This window comes from Trachypithecus francoisi, unplaced genomic scaffold (genome assembly GCF_009764315.1).
Source record: "Trachypithecus francoisi isolate TF-2019V2 unplaced genomic scaffold, Tfra_2.0 Lachesis_group1, whole genome shotgun sequence".
Classification (NCBI taxonomy): Eukaryota; Metazoa; Chordata; class Mammalia; order Primates; family Cercopithecidae; genus Trachypithecus; species Trachypithecus francoisi.
In genome coordinates, this window is record NW_022681454.1 from 144,675,764 (window position 1) to 144,695,425 (window position 19,662).

The window sequence follows — 19,662 nt, forward strand, 5'->3', positions numbered from 1 at the left end:
TCTGAAAATTCCGAGGCTTGGTGTGTTTTGGAATTTAGAACTTTTTAAATTAAAGATAATAGACCGTTCAGGACATACGCACAGGCAAAGTTTTCATGATGAAGATACCAAAAGCAATTGCAACAAAAGCAAAAATTGACAAATGGGATCTTATTAAACTAAAGAACTTCTGCACAGCAAAAGAAACTGTCACCAGAGCAAACAGACAACCTACAGAATGGGAGAAAATTTTTGCAATCTATCCATCTGACAAAGGTGTAATATCCAGAATCTATAAGGAACTTAAAATTACATGAGAAAAACAACCTCATTGAAAAATGGGCAAAGGACATGGACAGACACTTCTCAAGAGAAGACATACGTGTGGCCAACCAACATATGAAAAAAAAGTTCAGCATCACTAATCATTAGAGAAATGCAAGTCAGAACCACAATGAGATACCATCTCAAGCCGATCAGAATAGCTGTTATTAAAAAGTCAGAAAAGCAACAGATGCTGGCGAGATTGTGAAGAAAAAGGAACACTTTTACAGTGTCGGTGGGAGTGTAAATTAGCTCAGCCATTGTGAAAGACAGTGTGGCGATTCCTTAAAGGCTTAGAGGCAGAAATACCATTTGACCCAGCAATACCATTTTTGGGTATATACCCAAAGGAATGTAAGTTGTTATAAAGACACGTGCATGTGTATGTTCATTGCATTACTTTTCACAATAGCAAAGACATGGAATCAACCCAAATGCCCATCGATGATAGACTGAATAAAGAAAATGCAGTACATGTAATATACCATGGAATACTATGCAGCCATAAAAAGGAATGAGACCGTGTCCTTTGCAGGGACATGGATGGAGCTGGAGCCCATTATCCTTAGCAAAGTAATGCAGAAACAGAAAACCATGTATCTCATGTTTTCACTTACAAGTAGGAGCTAAATAATAGCACATGAACCAGTAGGGGGAGCAACATGCACTGGGGCCTGTGGGAGGGCGAGGGGGTGGGAGGAGGGAGAGGATCAGGAAGTATAGCTAATGGATGCTGGGCTTAATACCTGAGTGATGGGATGGTCTGTGCAGCAGATGACTATGGCACAAATTTACCTGTGTAACCTGCACATCCTGCATATGTGCCCCTGAACTTAAAAGTTGGAAATAAAATATGGAAAAAACAATAAAAAGGTAATATGAGACATATACTGAATAGAATATTACATCTCCAGACAGGTTTGGTGTGGAAATTACTTTTAATATGTGAAATATGAACATTCAGTCTGAGTGGAAAAAATACTTAACCTGAATTCAGGTCATGCATTTATACTTTTTCAGCTTCAGGATTTCGTTTTGATTTTTAAAATTATTTCAATCTCTCTGTTAAATTTCCCCAATACATTTCTGAATTGATTCTCTGTATTTTCTTGAAGTTTGTTGAGAAGGAAGCCCAGTTTCTTTGAATTCTTTGTCTGAGAGATTGCACATCTTCATCACTTTAGGGTTGGTCTCTGTTGCCTTATATTGCCTTATATTGTTAGGCGAGGTCATATTTCCCTGAATGTTCTTTTAAAAATTATTTTTTTAGGGACAAGGTTTTGCTCTGTTGCCCAGGATGGTACGCAGAGACTATTCATAGGTGCAGTCATAGCACACTACGGCCTTGAACTCCTATGCTCAAGCAGTCCTCCCTCAGCCTTCCAAGTAGCTGGGATTACAGGCACTCGCCACTGTGCCAGTCCCTGAATGCTCTCGATGCTTGTAGATGTGTGACAGTGTTTGAGTGTTTGCGCATTGAGGGATTAGCTATTTTCATCTACCCCGTCTGGCTTTGTGCCTGTTCTTCAGAGGGCCTTCCAGGATTCTAAGCTGACTGACTCTTGGGTTTCCTGAGGCTGTGACCACTACAGCTGTCTCAGCACTAGAGGATGCTCTAAGCCCAGGCTTGCCACAAGTCTCTTCAGGACTCAGAAGTTGATGTGGCTTTCTGCCCCAGATGGACCTGGGGAAGACTCCAGAAGTACTGGGACTGTGTGGGAATACTGGCCAAGGACCTGAGTCCAGAAGACTGTTCCACTGGTCCAGATGGGTGTGTGTCCCAGCAGGTCTCTGCATGGGTGGTATGAATTTCTGACTGTAGCAGAATGGGCTGGAGTTGAGATGAGGCCTTCTTGGGATCTGCTGTGGGGCAGAGGCTGGAGAGCCAGGCTCTTTTGGGTGTATGTCTCCTAGTAGGTCTCAACACAAGATTGTTCCCTGATTGCAGTGGGAGGGGCGGGAGCTGAGCCTGGGTCCCCATAGGATCTATTGTGGGGCAGAGGTTGGCAAGCCCATCTGGAAGGCTCAGGCTTCCAGGCTGCGAGACATGGATGAGTCTCCCTCTGGGTCCCTGTGCGAGCAGCTCTGAGTTGGGACTTTGGCTGAGGGGCCTGGAGTGAAGCCACAGGGCAAATCTCTGGTTCACTGCTGAGACCACTGTTAGTATGCAGACAAACCTTTCTGCCAAAGCACCAGTGTACAAGATTCCTTTTGGACCCCTTGGCAGATAGTTTCAGCTGCAGGCTCAAGGCCAAACAGGGCTGTAGCCAAGTCCCTTGGAGGACTGGACCACTGTCATGCTTGAACCTAGGAGCAAGCTTGTGGCACATCAGCCACCTGGATGTTGGTCTGCACTCTCAAAGCGACCCTCCCAGGTCTTGGGCTCCTCCAAGGTTTCAGAAACTTTTACCTGAATCCTGAGATGCCCTCAGAATTTGATGATGGATGGATATGGAATTCTTGCTGTCATACGGGGATATGAGCAGGTTACTTTCTATGCCACCATCTTGGTGATGCCACTCCTCTATCTATGAACATTTTTGATTTTGGGAATTGTGACTTAAGATTGTGGACTTGTTTTAAGATGTACCCTGGTGGGTGCAGTGGCTCTTGCCTGTAATCCCAGCACTTTGGGATGCCCTGAGGCAGTAGGACCACTTGAGCCAGGAGTTTGAGACCAGCCTCGGGCAACATAGTGAGACCCCCTCTCTACAAAAAAAATAAAAAATTCAGCCAAGTGTGGTAGCATGTGCTTGTAGTCCCAGCTAGTCGAGGAGCTGACATGGGAAGATTGCTTGATCCACGGAGGTCATGGCCGCAGTGAGCTGTTATCACACCACTACATCCCACCCTGGGTGACAGAACAAGACCCTGTCTTAAAACTAAAAATGCTTAAATGTAATCAAGTGTTAAAAGGAATTAATTATGAGTTATGTTTAGAAGAAGGGAATGTCACTGTGGGCTGGTGTCAAAAAGGGGATTTTTATCCGATTTTGAAGGTTTAGATGGGAATTTTACTGACTGTCGGATCTTGGGCAACCAGAATAGCACCTGGCACATATCTGATGAATAAATATATGACAGTTGAATAAATCTGTGAAGAGAAGGGGAAGAACATTCCTACTGGGGAGACTTCAGCCTGAATGTAGCCGCAGAGGATGCAATGAACTTGGTTATTTGTGGGTGATGGTCAAGCCGTCTGTGGTGATTAAGTTGAATACACTGCAGTCCCTGTAGGAAGATGAGGTGAGGCCCGGCATGGACGTGTGCGTGTGTGTGCCTTACATACTTGTTAAGGCTAGAGGATGTGGGCTGGATCTGAAGGCTTGCTCTTAAATGGGGATCCAGGGAATGTTAGATAATAATAGTGGTTTGAAAATAAGAAGATAGAAGACAGTGTTCAGAATGGATTATAGTTGTGTGTTTCTTTTTAGGGATTCCATAATAAATGTGTGTGCATGAAATTCAAGACTGTGTTGAAGAGGCAGAAATTAGTCTGAAGTTTGAAGAAAGAGTGGACATTGACTTGTTGCATTTGGAAAGTGACAGGGAAGAAGTTAAAGATTTCAAATTTCTAATACTTATTGATCAGAAATAGTGATCCCTTTGGTTGACAGGGAAATTTGGAAAATAAGCTGGAAAGGACATGATAAACTCGCTAATATGCCTTGGCGTATTGGTTGGTTTATATCCTTAAAATGTGTTTGATGCCTTTTATATGAACATATATGTGTTCATAGATAAAAAGAATGTTCCACCTCTCATTTAGTTCAGAGCCTTTGAGAACAGTGTAGCAAGAAATAGAAAATCCAACAAGACTGGAGTGTATTTTACGTGCTATTTCCAAGCTGCTTTTGTGCAAGGTTTATTTAAATTTCATTTAAAAATGTAAAAACTGTGTTGAGTAGCTTTAATTCCCCCTTGCACCTCTCAGTATGCATTAGCAATTAACTGTACTTCTCTCAGGTTGATGAATTTGAACTTGATCAATTATTTGATAGTAATTACCGGCACAGAGTGATTATTATTGCCGAAGTGGTGTTCTTATTTCATCTTTCCATATAATTTGGGCCCTTTTCACAGAGGCATGTTTGTTTGAATGCAGAGTATGATTTGCTCTTTTGGCTTCTACCACTGAGGTCAAACACTTTTAGGTTTCTTAACTAGAGTAGTACTGAAACTCTGTGGTATTTTAAACCATCTGGACATGTCCTTCTGGCTTCCAAAAAGAAGGAAGGAATGAGGCTCAATCTTTTTTCCTGTATCAGGCTCAAAAGGTCTCTGATTTTTGTGTTTCTTGGCAACTTCCGTTTCTTTTTCCCAACTCCTGGCAGGGCTTTGCAGCCTCCTTATCCTCCCTTGTAGTCACTGAGCGCTCCCTTTCAGGAAGGTGTGCCTCTGCTGCTATGACTCCTTAGAGTTCTGAGTAGACTTAGACTAAGGGCTAACCTTTGCTCTTCTGGTTCTTTAAGCTCTAATGAGATAGAGAGTAATTATTAGTCTGCTTGGGCTGCCATAATAAAGTATCACAGACTGGGTAACTTAAACCAGGGGTCCCCAATCCCCAGACTGTGGCCTGTTAGGAACCAGGCCCCACAGCAGGAGGTGAGCAGCAGGCGAGCCTTATGGTCTGAGCTCCGCCTCCTGTCAGATCAGTGGGACATTAGATTGTTATAGGAGTGCAAACCCTATTGTGAACTGCACATGTAGCGATCTAGGTTGTGTGCTCCTATGAGAATCTAATAATAAATGTAATGCGCTTGAATCATTCTGAAACCATCCCCCACCCCTGTCAGTGGAAAAATTGTCTTCCACGAAACCGGGCCCTGGTGCCTAAAAGGTTGGGAATGGGGGTTGCTGATAAACAATAGAAATCAATTTTCTCACAATTCTGGGGGCTACAAGTCCAATATTAAGCTATCAGCAGGGTTGATTTCTTCTGAGGCCTCTATCTGGCATGGGAGTGGCTCTCTTGTCCCTGTGTCTTCCCATCGTCCCCCTCTGTACATGTCTGTGTCCTCATCTCTTCCTACAAGGCCTCCAATCATGGTGGATTTGTGCCCACCCTGGTGACCTCATTTTAACTTAATTACCTTTTTTTTTCCAAGACCTATTTCTAAATACAGTCAAATTTGGAAGTACTGAGGATTAAGATGTCAATAGATGAATTTGGGGGGATACAATTCAGCCTTTAACAGAAGGAAAAATAGGACATTTGCAAAACTTAAAAAATAAAGAATAAAAAGCGAAGAGAATTTATATTCCTTTGGGTATATACCCAGTAATATGAATCACCCTATTATACACACACATGCACATGTATGTTTATTGCAGCCCTACTCACAATAGCAAAGATATGGAATCAGCCTAAATGCCCATCAGTGATGGACTGGATAAAGAAAATGTGGGGTCAGGCGTATTGGCTCTTGCCTGTAATCCCAGCACTTTGGGAGGCTGAGGCAGGTGGATGACCTGAGGTCAGGAGTTTGAGACCAGCCTGACCAACATGGTGAAACCCCGTCTCGACTAAAAATACAAAATTAGCTGGGCACAGTGGCTTATGCCTGTAATCCTTGCTACTTGGGAGGCTGAGGCAGGAGAATCACTTGAACCTGGGAGGCGGAGGTTGTAGTGAGTCAAGATTACTCCATTGTACTCTCGCCTGGGCAACAAGAGTGAAACTCCATCTCCAAAAGAAACAAAGTGTGGTACATAAGGTACCACGGACTGCTATGCAGCCCTAAAAAGGAACGAGGTTCATGTCCTTTGCCGGGACATGGATGGAACTGGAGACCATTATCCTTAGCAAAGTAATGCAAGAATACAAAACCAAACCCTACATGTTCTCACTTATAAGTGGGAGCTAAATGATGAGAACTCATGGACACATAGAGGAGAACAACACACACTGGGGCCTATGAGAGGGTGGAGGGTCGAAAGAGGGAGGGGATCAAGAATAATAATTAATGAGTACTAAGTACCTGGGTGATGAAATAGTCTGTACAACAAATGCCATGACACAGGTTTATTATCTATGTAACAAAGCTGTACATATACTCCTGAACTTAAAAGTTAAAAAAAAAATAGTATATGTAACTATAATTTTTAAAAAAGCAAAGAGAAAAAGAAGGGACAAAACTTGGCAAGGAAGAACGAATGCTTTTGTATGTGCACTGTGAGTTACCATCTATAGGACACCTGTTAGTATCATCTCATTTCTCTCCCAGCATCACATAGGGTATAGGATGCAGTCCTTGATCTCAGATATAGCATAGAGACTCCAAGAGGTTTCCTGTCTTCCTCATGAGTGACTGAACTGACTTGAATCCAATTCTTTAGACTCTGACTAGTATTCTTTTCGTCACTCCAAGCAGGGAGGTGAAAAGAAAGTAAACCCTCGTGGGCAAATTCCATGGCCTTTTGTTGTGTTATTTTGTTTTGGAAACTTTGGGGATTAGAGGCATCATCTGCCTGTCAGCCAGTTGTGTTCTTGTTAGCTTTAACATTTATAGTGGAGAAAAATAAACACACAGCCAGAAAGCTGCAACTCGTTTGAGAAGTAAATATAAGTCACAGTTTTTGGAAGTCATTACTATGAAAATTTTCAAGCATAAAAAAGTAGAGAGATTGGTATAATGAACTCCCATATACTCATCCAGATTCAATAATTATCAGAATTTTGCCACAGTTGTTTCATCTATCCCTTTTTCCTTCTTAAAGTAAATGTAAGGCTACTTTCACCCCTTTCAGGATGCAACTTTGAACAAATGGAGATTTTCTTACATATCCTTGGTGCCACTCAGAGTTTCCTAATTGCATCAAAAATGTCTTTTCATCATTGATTTGTTCAGATCAGAATCCAAATGATAAGGATATTTGTTGAGCATACCAAATTATGTTTGACAGTACCTTTTATATGTCTCTTGTTCTCAGGGACAATTTGTTTTCAGATCTCTGTAGAGAGAGAGGATGCATTGATTTGTTTCGTTTTGCAGTATACTTTGCGGTGATTATTGATTTGAAGTTTCAGAGCTCCTCACTGGACAGGGCCTGTAACAACTTTAAAAAAATTACAGTTTTGCTTTAGTTTCGAGTGAATTTCCATGGTTTTCAAGAATCGTCCAAACAATGATTTCTTTCTGTGTACTAATCATCACCATATTTTTAAAAGGCTAAAACGTTTGAATATGTAAACAAGTAAATACAATAAACATAAAAGTTGTAGTGCAGCTTTACAAATTGGATTGGTATTCATTTCAATGTATCCATGATACTTAACTAACTTACTAGCATTGAGGCATTTCATTTTTGTCCACATGGAACATTGTTTGCTGAGATTATTTTTTAACCACAGCTTACAGATAAAAAGCTAGTAAAACAAGTTGTTAAATACTTGCTTTTTTCAAAGGTTATTTTTATAGTTAACAGGAATGCTGCTAATGTTACTTAGCAAAGATTCTGAATGCAGCTCTTTGATGGCTTTTAAAATATGATAGTCTTCTATTTTGCTAATAGTTTGTTTCTTCCCATAGGTATAAATGACCAAGGATTGTACAGAGTTGTAGGGGTGAGTTCAAAGGTCCAGAGACTTCTGAGTATGTTGATGGGTATGCCTCTTTTCTAATCATTTTTCCATGTGTTATTTGTATATGTTCATTGATTTCACAGCTTAATATTTCATAGTAATGTGGAGAATACTTGCAATTCCATTCCTCTACTTTCTACAGGAGTTTTCTGCTGAGCAGAGACAATTGAACCACAGAAGTAGATTAGTATTTGCATCAGTATAGATTGATAGATTGTCTGTTACCTCTTACTAAGAAATGAAAGAAAAAAGAATGCACCCCCTGGTTGACTGTCTTCATGTGCTTGCTTCTCACAGGAAAGTGGCAGTCAGGCCTCTATGCTTTGCGTGGTTTCCAAATAGCCTGTCCACAATTGTGACAGTACATTTGGTTGGACAAGACCACTGGGACTAGCTCATTTTTATGGAGCTTCCAAAACTGTCATTTGACAGCAAGGGTCTGATTCTCAGGGATTCATTGGTATTCACAGTGGCTTGTTTGTAGTTCACACCAGGCTCTCCTCCAGAACCATGCATGCTCCATCTGTGCTGATAACACAGTGTTCTTTGGCGTCGCAGACTAGAGGAAGCCAGAGAGTGAATTCATTTCATTACCCCAGACGTTATGTGAATGACAAAGCGCTTTTACATTACACACTGCTGTCAGTTCATTGCCACCTGTAAGACACTCCATTTCTCCCCCACCCCAAAACAGGCTGCCTCTTGAAGAGTGATGATAACTCATCAGGCTAGAGGGCCTGTGTATCAAACCAATCTGTCATTATGATCTTGCTACATATTAATTTATTTGATATCTTACTTTCATTAATCAATATTAACAATGCCCTCAGGTGTGCTGTGAATACATTCCAACCTGTCAGCATCTTAAAGCATTATAGCAAAGACTCATTTTTAGGAAGCATGAGCCAAGTTGAATAAAATCAACTGCCATGCTACGGATAGGATTGCTTGTTTGGCTATATTTGAATTAAGGATTTAATAAGCAACAATCTTTTGTAAGCTATTAACCACAGGAAAAATTGCCCATCATCAGTTGGAGAGCCTTATTAGAATACATTCACTTCCATAAGCTGTTTTCATTTTCTGCCTCTCTGGTTTAACTTGGGTGTGCAATTTTGGCAGTCAGATTTTCCTTTTTACCATTAGTGGTCTCCAAATTAAATAGACTCAGGTTGCCAGTGGTTCAGTAGCAGCTGGAAGAATTTAATGGGACTACAGCATCTGCTTTTACTTAATTTTAAAATTAGAAACACTTCTTTCATTTCCAAGATGGTGTTATGATGATTAGAACTGGAGGAGTATGTTGATATCAGAATGGGAAATGTGGACTGAAAGGCACATTTTGGTGGTAAATTGATCCTAAGGACCTGGCATTATTTTTATTATCATCTTGTTCCTGTTCAAGGAAAGTTTGAACAAGGGTTTTTCTGTGGTCACCTTGAAGTGTTAAGCTGTCTCAAAATTTGTTGGTCATCTCATAAAATTCTACGTGTACAGCACTGCTCAACTCAGCGTGGTAGTTTGCTCTGCTCATAGGAAATGTCCCAAGCCAGTCCTTAACTTACAAGGTGTTGTTAAATATCTAAACCCTCAAAAAATTCATGACCTGGAAAACTATTTCTACTTTTCATGAGCCTCAGAGTAGAGAAGCCCAGGACATAAGTGTGACGCAACCTCATACATATTGCTGGCAAGGGAAATGCTTATGTTTTCAGTAATACCATTTTGCAAACAGAGGAAAGTTAGAGAATTGATGTGAGACAGTTACTGACTTGTTACCTCCTCATTAAGCCATTCATTTAAGAGGCTTACACAATATACCTTTGTTTTGAATGATCTATAAATAATTCCTTCTATGAATTTAAGATTATCAATCAAAAACTTTGGATTTTCATTAGCATTAATATCATTTATTACCTTATGCTACCAATACAAACCTTAGCCCTTGACAAAATATATTTACTTGCTGTTTCCTAATCACTTTAATGTTTCCTTATTTCTTTCCTTTTATCCAGATTGAGTGCTCAAATGGGAATAATTTAATGGCTTTTCCAAAAAAAGGGTTTTAGAGTTTTGAATAGTCATGTCTACATAATCTTAGGGGTATTGTTTTTCTCCAACTTTTCCCATTTTGCTGTGTTGTTAGAGGGTTACATATATATCCTGAAGAGGAAAAAGTTGTGTGGGTCTGCCAAATTTTTAACTTTGCTTTTTTAAATAATTAGTGTTTATTATTATCATCCTTGAAGGTAATAGGTTTATTTCAAATTTGAATTTTTTTCAAAGAACCTTTTGTTTGTAGTGCATTGTCTTTGTAGAAATGGGAAATAATTTAATTTTTAAGTATTTGAGAAACAGTCCCAAGCCATGTACTATTTTTTGAGGAGAGCTGCCATTTACCTAATTCTCTGTAGTTCTTGAGAGGTAATTATTTACTTTAGAATTTTTTATTGCCATTTTTACACAAAATACTTTGTATTGTTTGTTGAACTGTTTTAAGTCTTCTTTACTCGTGTAAAAGTTTATAATGATTTCTAAAACATTATATGCTTAATCTCTTGCATGTTTTTTCATTTGTCTCTTTTTTCTGGTGTGTTTTTCCCTTCATATTTCATATTAAAATAGAGAAAAATGTTTCTTTCCATTTTCCTTCTCTCCTTCCTTCTCCTGCCCTTTCTTCCCTCCTTATCCTCTTTATTTTCTCCCCCTTCTTTCCTTCTCTCCTATCTCCCAGCTGGCATGAAATAGCAATGACATTGACATACAAAATTGTCTAAATAGAGAGGCAGTTACTCTCCTCGAGGCCAGGTAAAGGAGCAGGCAGCTGCCTTGCTCCACCTGGTGATGAGAGGGCATTCTTAGTTTTCTTCCTCTCTGGGAGCCTAAGGCAACTGTACACTGGATTTCCAGCAGCCTCTGAGCCTTTCCCTGGACCAAGCTTCTTAAGGTGCTGAAAGAACATGCCCATATGAGCAAATGACTGCCTTTTTCTTCCATTTTGCAGCCTCTAAGACAGGGCGCACAGATTTGGTAGAAGTTGTTATTGTTTTTATGAAGTAGAAACAGCACAGTTGGGAAAGGCAGGGAGAAATATCAGATGAGTTGTCTTTGGGTGAGTCATGGTTTTTTAGTAAATGGAGTGAGAATGTAAAATATCAATTACAATAGTTCATGGTAGATTAGAACTGATAGGAGATGGAATTGTTACGCATTATTCCTTCTTCCCTACTTTACTTGAAAACATCAGAGCAGGAGAAGAGGAAATTGTGAGAAAATGTGGTAGTAGCTTGTGTGGTCTGGTGAGCTCAGTGGTTAATTCTAAATCTGATTTGCAAGAAGGGCTGGATGACTTTATTTTCACACATAAAACCACAAAAAACAAGGAACGATAAGAGTTTTACTTGAAAACCATTACCTTGTTTCCTTTGTAGGACAACTTTGTTGCATAGATTGGGGAAAAAAGTGAACTAACGTAGCTGAAAAATATCTGATTTTTTATTATAAGACATATTTTCAAAATTCATCCATTCATTGTGCTTTTTCAAGTACTTTAAAATTGGACCTAAGTCAGTGTTGAGTAGGGTGCTAGCAGCTGTATAAAATTGCACTTTGCATTTAGGTGGGGCTGCAGATTTTCAGTTTCAAAAAAAATGACCAGTGGTTATGTAAGTGTGAAACGTTCACCCAAATAAAAAGTCAACTCTTTTTATCTGTGCTTGTTAGTTCAGATTTGTAACAAATCCATGAAGTGTCCTTCCTTGGTCAGAAAGGAAGCAAAAACCCTCCAAATGTATTTTCACGTTTGAATCTCAAATAATTATTAAATTCTGCCTAGTCCCAGTGCATTTACTGATTGTAAAGGACTGCTAGGGATGATTGAGCTATTTGAAAACAGTGAAAATTTAAGAGAGAGTAACATAGACGCTATGTAGTCATTTGCTTCTGATATGACAGCTGCTTTTTATTCCATGAATTTAGAATGATGGCTTATTTTTCCATGGAAAGAATATGATTCTCAAAATACAGAATCATAATTTGGTAGAAAGCTGGAAATAAAAGATTTCCTTTAGAAGCCTCTTGGATTTTAAAAAGGTGGTTTGCTGGTAGCAAGTTGATTGAAAATGTTATCTGACTTGTATGTTAATATGAGATTTAAATAATTGATTTAATGAGAGAGAGAATATTCAGTTACTGAAGTAATTGGTTGGCAAAGGCTTTAGAACAGAATTATTTAGTCCTAGTTATAAAGGATTGCACCTTTAATCAGGGTGCTTAATTTGATTTCTTGAATGTATCTGTGGCTTGTCTGACAAGCTCAGTAACAAATGAGTTCTGAATTGTAGGAACTGATCAAAATGTAATCAGTGTCAATTGCCATTGTTGTAGTTTATTGCATATTGCTGTCAGTTGCTGTAATCAAGAAATGTTGAAGTGCTTTAAAAGTCTTCAGACCTTTGAGTAACTGACCTCATATGTATGATACTATGGCTGTGAAATAACCATCACTTCCTGTTTTACTTTATCTTCAGAAAGTTTCAACCCAACATTGAGTTATCATCCACCCTTCATCATCCCAAGCCTAAAACTTTTTAAGTGGCATGCATGACTTAATGTGGTGGTCCCATTTTGACAGGTTTTTCTTTTTAGTGTTTTTAAAAAGGAAATACTAACAAGATGTTTCCTTCTCTATGAAGACAAATACAGTATAAGGGAGGAAAAAAACCTTGAAACAAGTAGGTTTTTTTTCGTCTTAGTTAAGACATCATCGTGGAGTGAGGGAGAAACAGTCTTTTCCATGAATCTCTTATTTTCTCCTTTGCATAGTAGGCGTGTAGAAAACCAGGCAAATTGATATTGATGGCTCATTATCATTCGTCATAACCCATTTCCTGCCTCCTGCCTTTGGGCAGGTACCATCACTGCTTGCTTATATTTTTTAGTGACTCAGCAGTGCTAATAACTTACTACATTTAATTATTTATGGAAATCTGTATACATTCTTCATTTACCTTGATGCTCTTAATAGTTCTGTGAGAGCATTTACAGTATTTCCATTGTGCAGATGAAGATCTGAAGTTCAGATAGGTTTGGAACTCGCTTATGGTAGTATGGCTGGGCCAGGTTGTTAGAGGCATGTAAGCCCAGCTTTTTGATACGCATGCTGCTCTCCCCCCGCCACCATGCCACAGCTGAGTGGACCAGCCCAGAGTTATATGAGTCAAAGATGCCACCATACTCCTTAGGGGTTTGCCTTTCCTGCCATCCTTTCATTTTAGTTCTCCCAGGATTGACGCTTTCCTTTCCACAACCTACTAACTCTCCCATCTCCTATTTTTTTTTTTCTTGGTACCACGTACCTTTTCTTTAGAACTTACTAGCCATTTTGAATTTAATTTTTTTCTTTTACTTTATAAAGGAGCAACCCTATTGACTTATCATTTGAAAGGATGTTTGTAAGAAACACATCAGTACGCACTATTTGGATAAAGAAAACTAGTTTAAGTTAGAATGAATGTCTGGAGTGTTACACAGAGGCTTCCAGTAAATATTTCCCGGATGAGTGTATATATTATAGTGTTAATGTGAAAGGTTAACTGTAAATGACTTTTTAAGTCTCTATCTAGTCATTTTCTGTTTTGGTTGATCGTATAGTAATTTCAGAAAGATAATCTAATGAACAGAAATGCTGAAAATCTGAGACTAAGTTTATCATCCTTTCACCAGTTTGTTGCCATTTTGATAGTCATTTTGCCATTCATCGTGCCACCCGTAATTTTCTGTGTCATAATGATGCAGGATGTTTTTTGCTCCCTGATTCGGCTAAATCCGAGTTTTTGTGTTACCACCAGAGTAAATCAGACATGCGGACACAGTGAAAAGTGAGGAGAGTGGAAGTTATTGAGCTAAAGGGGAGCTCTCAGCAAAGAGAGGGAGTCCCACCAGCCGGCTCCCACCTCTCATATTGAATGCAAGGCCACCACCCATGAGTTGAAGAGGTCTGGCTCCTCCTTGGCATAAGGCAGGAATTCCCAGTAGCTCCGCCCTGTTCCCGCAGTGTGCATATGGGCCCTTAGTCTGAGCCACTCCACATTGATGTATTTCCTTTACTGAGCATGTGTTAAAGACCGAAATTTTCACCGTGGGCATGTTTAGGCAAGCCTCACGTGCACAGTGACCTGGGTGGGTCGGAGGTTCTCTGGGGATTCTACCCTACTTATTTGGCTGTCTCCTGCCTCTATCAGTACACAATATGAGAGCAGCAGTGCCACCTAAAACAAATCATATGCATACAACTGAAAGTGCCACTTGCTAGAAGCCGAGGCTACTGAGTGATACTGTTAACGATGATGATAATAGCTATACATGAAATACAAACGATGATGATAATAGCTATACATGAAATACATTGTGGGTGTTGAAATAATTCACTATGTCTAATTCTTCCTTACTCCCAACCCATCTCTTATTTTGCTTTGATCTCTACTACAGATTTTCTGAAGTGCCAGAAGTGTGTAGTCATAGAACGTATCTTATAGTATTTTAGAGAAATTGTATATATAATGTTTTCCTAGGAAACTGCAGGATTGTGGTTTGCTCATTTAAAAATGGAAGCTTTGTAAGCTAGACAAGAGGACCTTTGATGTTCAAGGTTTTAATTTTTTTTTGTTGTTTGCTTGCTCACTAGATGTAAAAACGTGCCATGAGGTGGACCTGGAGAATTCTGCAGATTGGGAAGTGAAGACAATAACAAGTGCCCTGAAACAGTATTTGAGGTAAGCACTTCTTAGCAGCAAGATAGAAGAATGGACTATTGGGGTCTGTAACATACAACAGATGCCAATTGTGTACATAAATATCAATACTTAAATGAAGCCTTACTTTAAAAGGGAAAATTTCTCAGGTGTCTCAGTGTCCCAGAAGGAAAGGTAACTGGTGGGTAAACATCAGTAATTAAGTAAATTGCAACAGAACAGAAATTGACATAGACTTGGGTTTTGAAATAGACGTTTCTTGTGGATGTACATTTTAAGAATTAAACACTATGAAACAACTCTTTGAGGCTGATGATGGAATGAAGGCTATTTATTGAATTCATTATGTCTTTATATTTTGTGCTGAAATGATTTTTTAAAGTTTAAATGATTTGAACTTAAGGCTTATGACATGTCAATGCAAAGCTCTTTAAAAAGAAGTTTACTTGGTGAGGTTTTAAGATAAAGTTGTTTTCTATTGATAATAGAAAATATTTAGTACTAGAGTTAGGAGAGGGTAGCATTTTTTATGAGTGACTTTTTTTTTTTTTTTTTTTTAAAGAAAATAATGGTAAGCTCAGGGTTAGATGAAGAGCAAGTATATAGACAGTTAAAAAAATGAAAAAAGATCACAACTGCAATTTTTATATGCTGTGGTTCTGTTGGGGACTTAGATTTTCCGTGGCAAACAAATGACCTAGGACCATATTTTTTTTTTTTTGGAGATGGAGTCTTGTTCTTTTTGCCCACGCTGGAGTGCAGTGGCACGATCTTGGCTCACTGCAACCTCTGCCTCCTAGGTTCAAGCAATTCTCGTGCCTCAGCATCCTGAGTAGCTGGGATTACAGGCTTCCCACACCACACCTGGCTAATTTTTGTAATTTTAGTAGAGACGGGATTTCACCATGTTGACCAGGCTGGTCTCAAACTCCTGACCTCAAGTGATCCGCCTCCCTTGGCCTCCCAAAGTGTGGATTACAGGTGTGAGCTACCGTACCCGGCCTCAGGACCAGTTCTTTTTAACCATACATAGGGTTGTTTTCCAGGTAAAAGTTATTTTGGTTCCAGTGGATACATTGGAATCCACTTTATATGACATATTTTGTATTTTAAAAAATTATGAAAAATTTTCAGATACATAAGATGAGAAGTTAGTGTAATGAACCCTCATGGCTCTATTATCCTGCTTCTTGAGTTATCAACATTCCATCCTTCTTAATTCATTAATCTTCCTACCTGCCACTGTTTTTTTTTTTTTTTGAGACAGAGTCTCGCTGTTGGCCCCGGGCTGGAATGCAATGGCATGATCTTGGCTCACTGCAACTTCTGCCTTCCGGGTTCCAGCAATTCTCCTGCCTCAGCCTCCTCAGTAGCTGAGATTACGAGCACTTGCCACTACATCTGGATGATTTTTTTTGCCATGTTGGCCAGGCTAATCTCGAACTCCTGACCTCAGGTGATCCACCCGCGTCAGCCTCCCAAAGTGCTGGGATCTACCTGCCACTTTTTATATATAATACTTTAAAGATTTTCTGAAACATCATATTACTGTACCCATAAATACTTGAGTATCTCAAAAACTTTTTTTTTTTTTTTTTTTTTTTTTGAGACGGAGTCTCACTCTGGAGTGCGGTTGCGCAATCTCAGCTCACTGCAAGCTCCACCTCCCAGGTTCACGCCATTCTCCTGCCTCAGCCTCCTGAATAACTGGGACTACAGGCGCCCACCACCATGCCCGACTAATTTTTTCGTTTTTTTTTTTAAGTAGAGACAGGGTTTCACCGTGTTAGCCAGGATGGTCTCCATCTCCTGACCTCGTGATCCGCCCACCTTGGCCTCCCAAAGTGCTGGGATTACAGGCATGAGCCATCGTGCCCGGCCTGAAAAAGTCATTTTTTAAAAGTCAATCAGAATATATTCTGCACAAAATTAATATCCAGCATTCAGTCTATGTTCAATTTTTACCAACAGTTTTCAAAAAAGCCTTTTTATATTTGGTTTAAATCCTGCAGGATTTAAACTGTGCCAACATTTCACTTGGTTGATAGGTTTTAAGATTCTTTTAATCTCTGCATTTCCTCCCTTCCTCCACCACTGGCATTTATTTGTTGATGAACCTGGGTCATTTTTGATTATATTTTCATGATAACATTTAACATGTTTCTTTAGCCATCCTGTGTCCTGTAGATAAAGATTTTTCCAATAGGCTTTGTTAGAGTCAGGTTTTCTTTTATTTCAAGAATACATGGTAGTGGTGGTATATTCTTTCTGGTGTTTACCATCAGGCAGGCTGGGTTGTCTGGTTGTCCCACTTTTTAATGATATAAAATTTATCCGTGGGTAATAGGTATGTATTACCTATTTTCAAGTGCTTTATATAAAGAAGATGTTTTCAGCCACTGTTCTAAATTTTTTCTTAAACTATTATGTGCACTATTGTTATTCATAATTGATAAAGGGATGTATACTTATATCAGTATTGCCACTGATAGCGACTAACTGTGGTTTAGATGAGGATTATGGTAAAAATGAATCTTGTTACTCCCAAACCTAGGATTAGAATTTAAGTTCCCTGAAGATAGGCATCTTTTAAGTCTTGTTCACTGCAGTATCCCCATCTACTTGGGGCTGAGAAATTAGAACAGTGGTTCTCAACTGAGGATGATTTTGCCCACCCAGTGGGATGTTTGGCCGTGTTTGGAGACATTATTGATTTTCACCATTGCTGGTTTGCAGTGCTCCTGGCATCTGGTGGCATCTGACATCCTGCAGTACATAGGGCAGCCCACCCTCCCCCCACAAAGAATTATTTGATTCAAAATTCAGTAATTCTGAGATTGAGAAAGCTGTATTAGATGAAGGAAAGAGTAGGTAAGGGATATAAACATACAATGAATTGCACATGTTAACTTGACCAGAAGAAGTACTGCCACTCTAGGAGATCGCTTTAAATCCGTTGTACTGTTTGGTAGACTCATAGCAGTGCAGGTAAAGGGATTGACTGAGATGATGGAAAACTAAGGGTGGAAATCCACCTTTTTGGCAACAAATTGCCTTCTTTTTTCCTCCATTCCATATGGTTCTTTTCTTTTGCTGCGTGGGAGGAATTTGTTTAATAAACTAGAGGCTCTTTTTATTTAGTACATGGGATTTCTTTTTGGATCTTGATATTCTCGGAAGCTAGTTCCTTATTGCCCCTGGTCTTGTGTTGCTTTTTCTGCCTTTTTATTTTATTACCTTGCTTCATCCTATGGAATTTCACTTTTAAACAAACATTGCCTACAGAACGACATTATGAGCTGTTATTATTATATAACTTCACTTCTAACAAAATACACATTCTGCCTGAATGTGATAAAGTGAATTATCATAAGATGGCAGATGCCTTGGGAGATTTGAAAGTTGGGTTGCTGTTCTTTCCCCCTATGTTATTTTTAGCGATGGAAAATGCAGTAATTAGGATTTAATTGACACTTTTAAAAAAAATTTTGGTGATGCATCAAATGGGATAAAACTGAGTTTTTATCTACCTCCATTTTGGCAACAGGATTCTGGCCCAAGCAAGCGTATTTCTTTCTGCATGAGAGGTAATACAGTGTGATGGTCAAGAGCAGGAGGTCTGCAGCCAGCCTGCCTGCCGGGGTTGGAGCCCCAGCTCTGTCACTCACGGCACCATGGCGTGAAGCTGAATATAGCTTTTCTCACCCAAAAAAGCTCTTGCCCTTGAATTCTTCTAACTGCAAATAACCCAGCCATCTTATTGGATGGGATGGTGGAGGTGGAGGGAGGAAAACAGCCAAAGCCCCAAAGCACCAAACTAAAACGAGAAGCAGGTCCTCCAGGGTCTTGGAGAAGGAAAAGTATGTGCAGTGGACCAATGCGTGGCATCTCCCTTTTCTGTCTACTGACTTGAGGCACTGTTTTTTTTTTTTTGTTTTACTTCTCATGTTTTAGAGAGCTGAATACCAGCCCTCTGAATGATTTCTTATCTATGCAGACCATTATTTTGATTTTCAGAAACATATTCTTTACAGCAGTTTTCTGTTGTGAGGGGACAAATGAGTGGTTTTGTGATGTTTCTAGTCAAATGATTTTACCTGGAGGAAACTTCTTTTAAGCCTGGAAATTGTAATGGGACTTTTTGGGAGGGAAATGCCAGCTTAGGTAAATATTATGATTTATATCCCCCAACAGATCCCAATGAGTGGCAAAGAGAGGTGGCTCAAAAACATGTCAGGTGGGAGGCTGAGAGTTGCAGTGACTCAGCATACATTCTGTATGGGGAACTTGTCATTTTTATGGCTGCTTCCCTAATGTTAACAATATTTATTTTCTTACGCTGCATTGCTTAGCTAGACATATGGCAATGATATAAGTAACTTGTAGAAGATATTCAGATACAAATTCATTTTTATCGGAAAAGAAATGTTTTTCTAAGGGTTCTCAATCCCCCCGACCGACCCCGCTTTTCTTTTCAGCACCCTTTAACTTTCCTTCTCTGCTAGATAACCATTTTTCTTCTTTGTTACCTCCTGCTTTTCCATATTTTGAAACAAACCTCCTGAAGACTTTCTTTGGATTGGCCCTTTTTTCTCCTTATTTAGCCTGTGGTATAGTTGATTTTTTTTTTTTTTTTTCATTTTCTTTTGTGAAATGGGAATGTAGGGGAAAAGGAGAGGGAGGGGAAATAAGAGCAGGACTTTTTCACTCGTGCATTAAATTTTAGTTTCTGGTTGTCATTTTGTGTTTGTATGTGACTATAGCATTGTAAATTGTATGTAAGGAATATATGTACCTAAACATTTTTTTATTTTTCAATTTTCTTTTCAAAACATTAAAAAAAAATAGAGACAGGGTCTCACTTTGTTGCCTAGGCTGATCTTGAACTCCTGTCCTCAAGTGATCCTCCCGCCTTGGCCTCCAAAAGCAATAGGGTTACAGGTGTGAGCTACCATGCTTGGCTTGTTTTTATTTGTTTTTTTAAGACAGCTTTATTGAAACATAGTTGACATACAATAAGCT

General features: G+C 39.3%; 1 protein-coding gene across 2 annotated transcripts in view; it reads left to right on the forward strand.

Moving 5' to 3' along the window:
* The window catches only part of ARHGAP10 (Rho GTPase activating protein 10), a 343,992-nt gene that overhangs the window by 199,918 nt on the left and 124,412 nt on the right, over positions 1-19,662 (forward strand). Inside the window, exons 14-15 of one of the 2 annotated variants that reach the window (XM_033215447.1) lie at positions 7,836-7,910; positions 14,574-14,661. In XM_033215447.1, coding sequence (XP_033071338.1) covers positions 7,836-7,910; positions 14,574-14,661 — 163 coding nt within the window. The remainder of the gene's footprint in view (positions 1-7,835; positions 7,911-14,573; positions 14,662-19,662) is intronic. The other variant, XM_033215448.1, reaches the window with a different exon arrangement.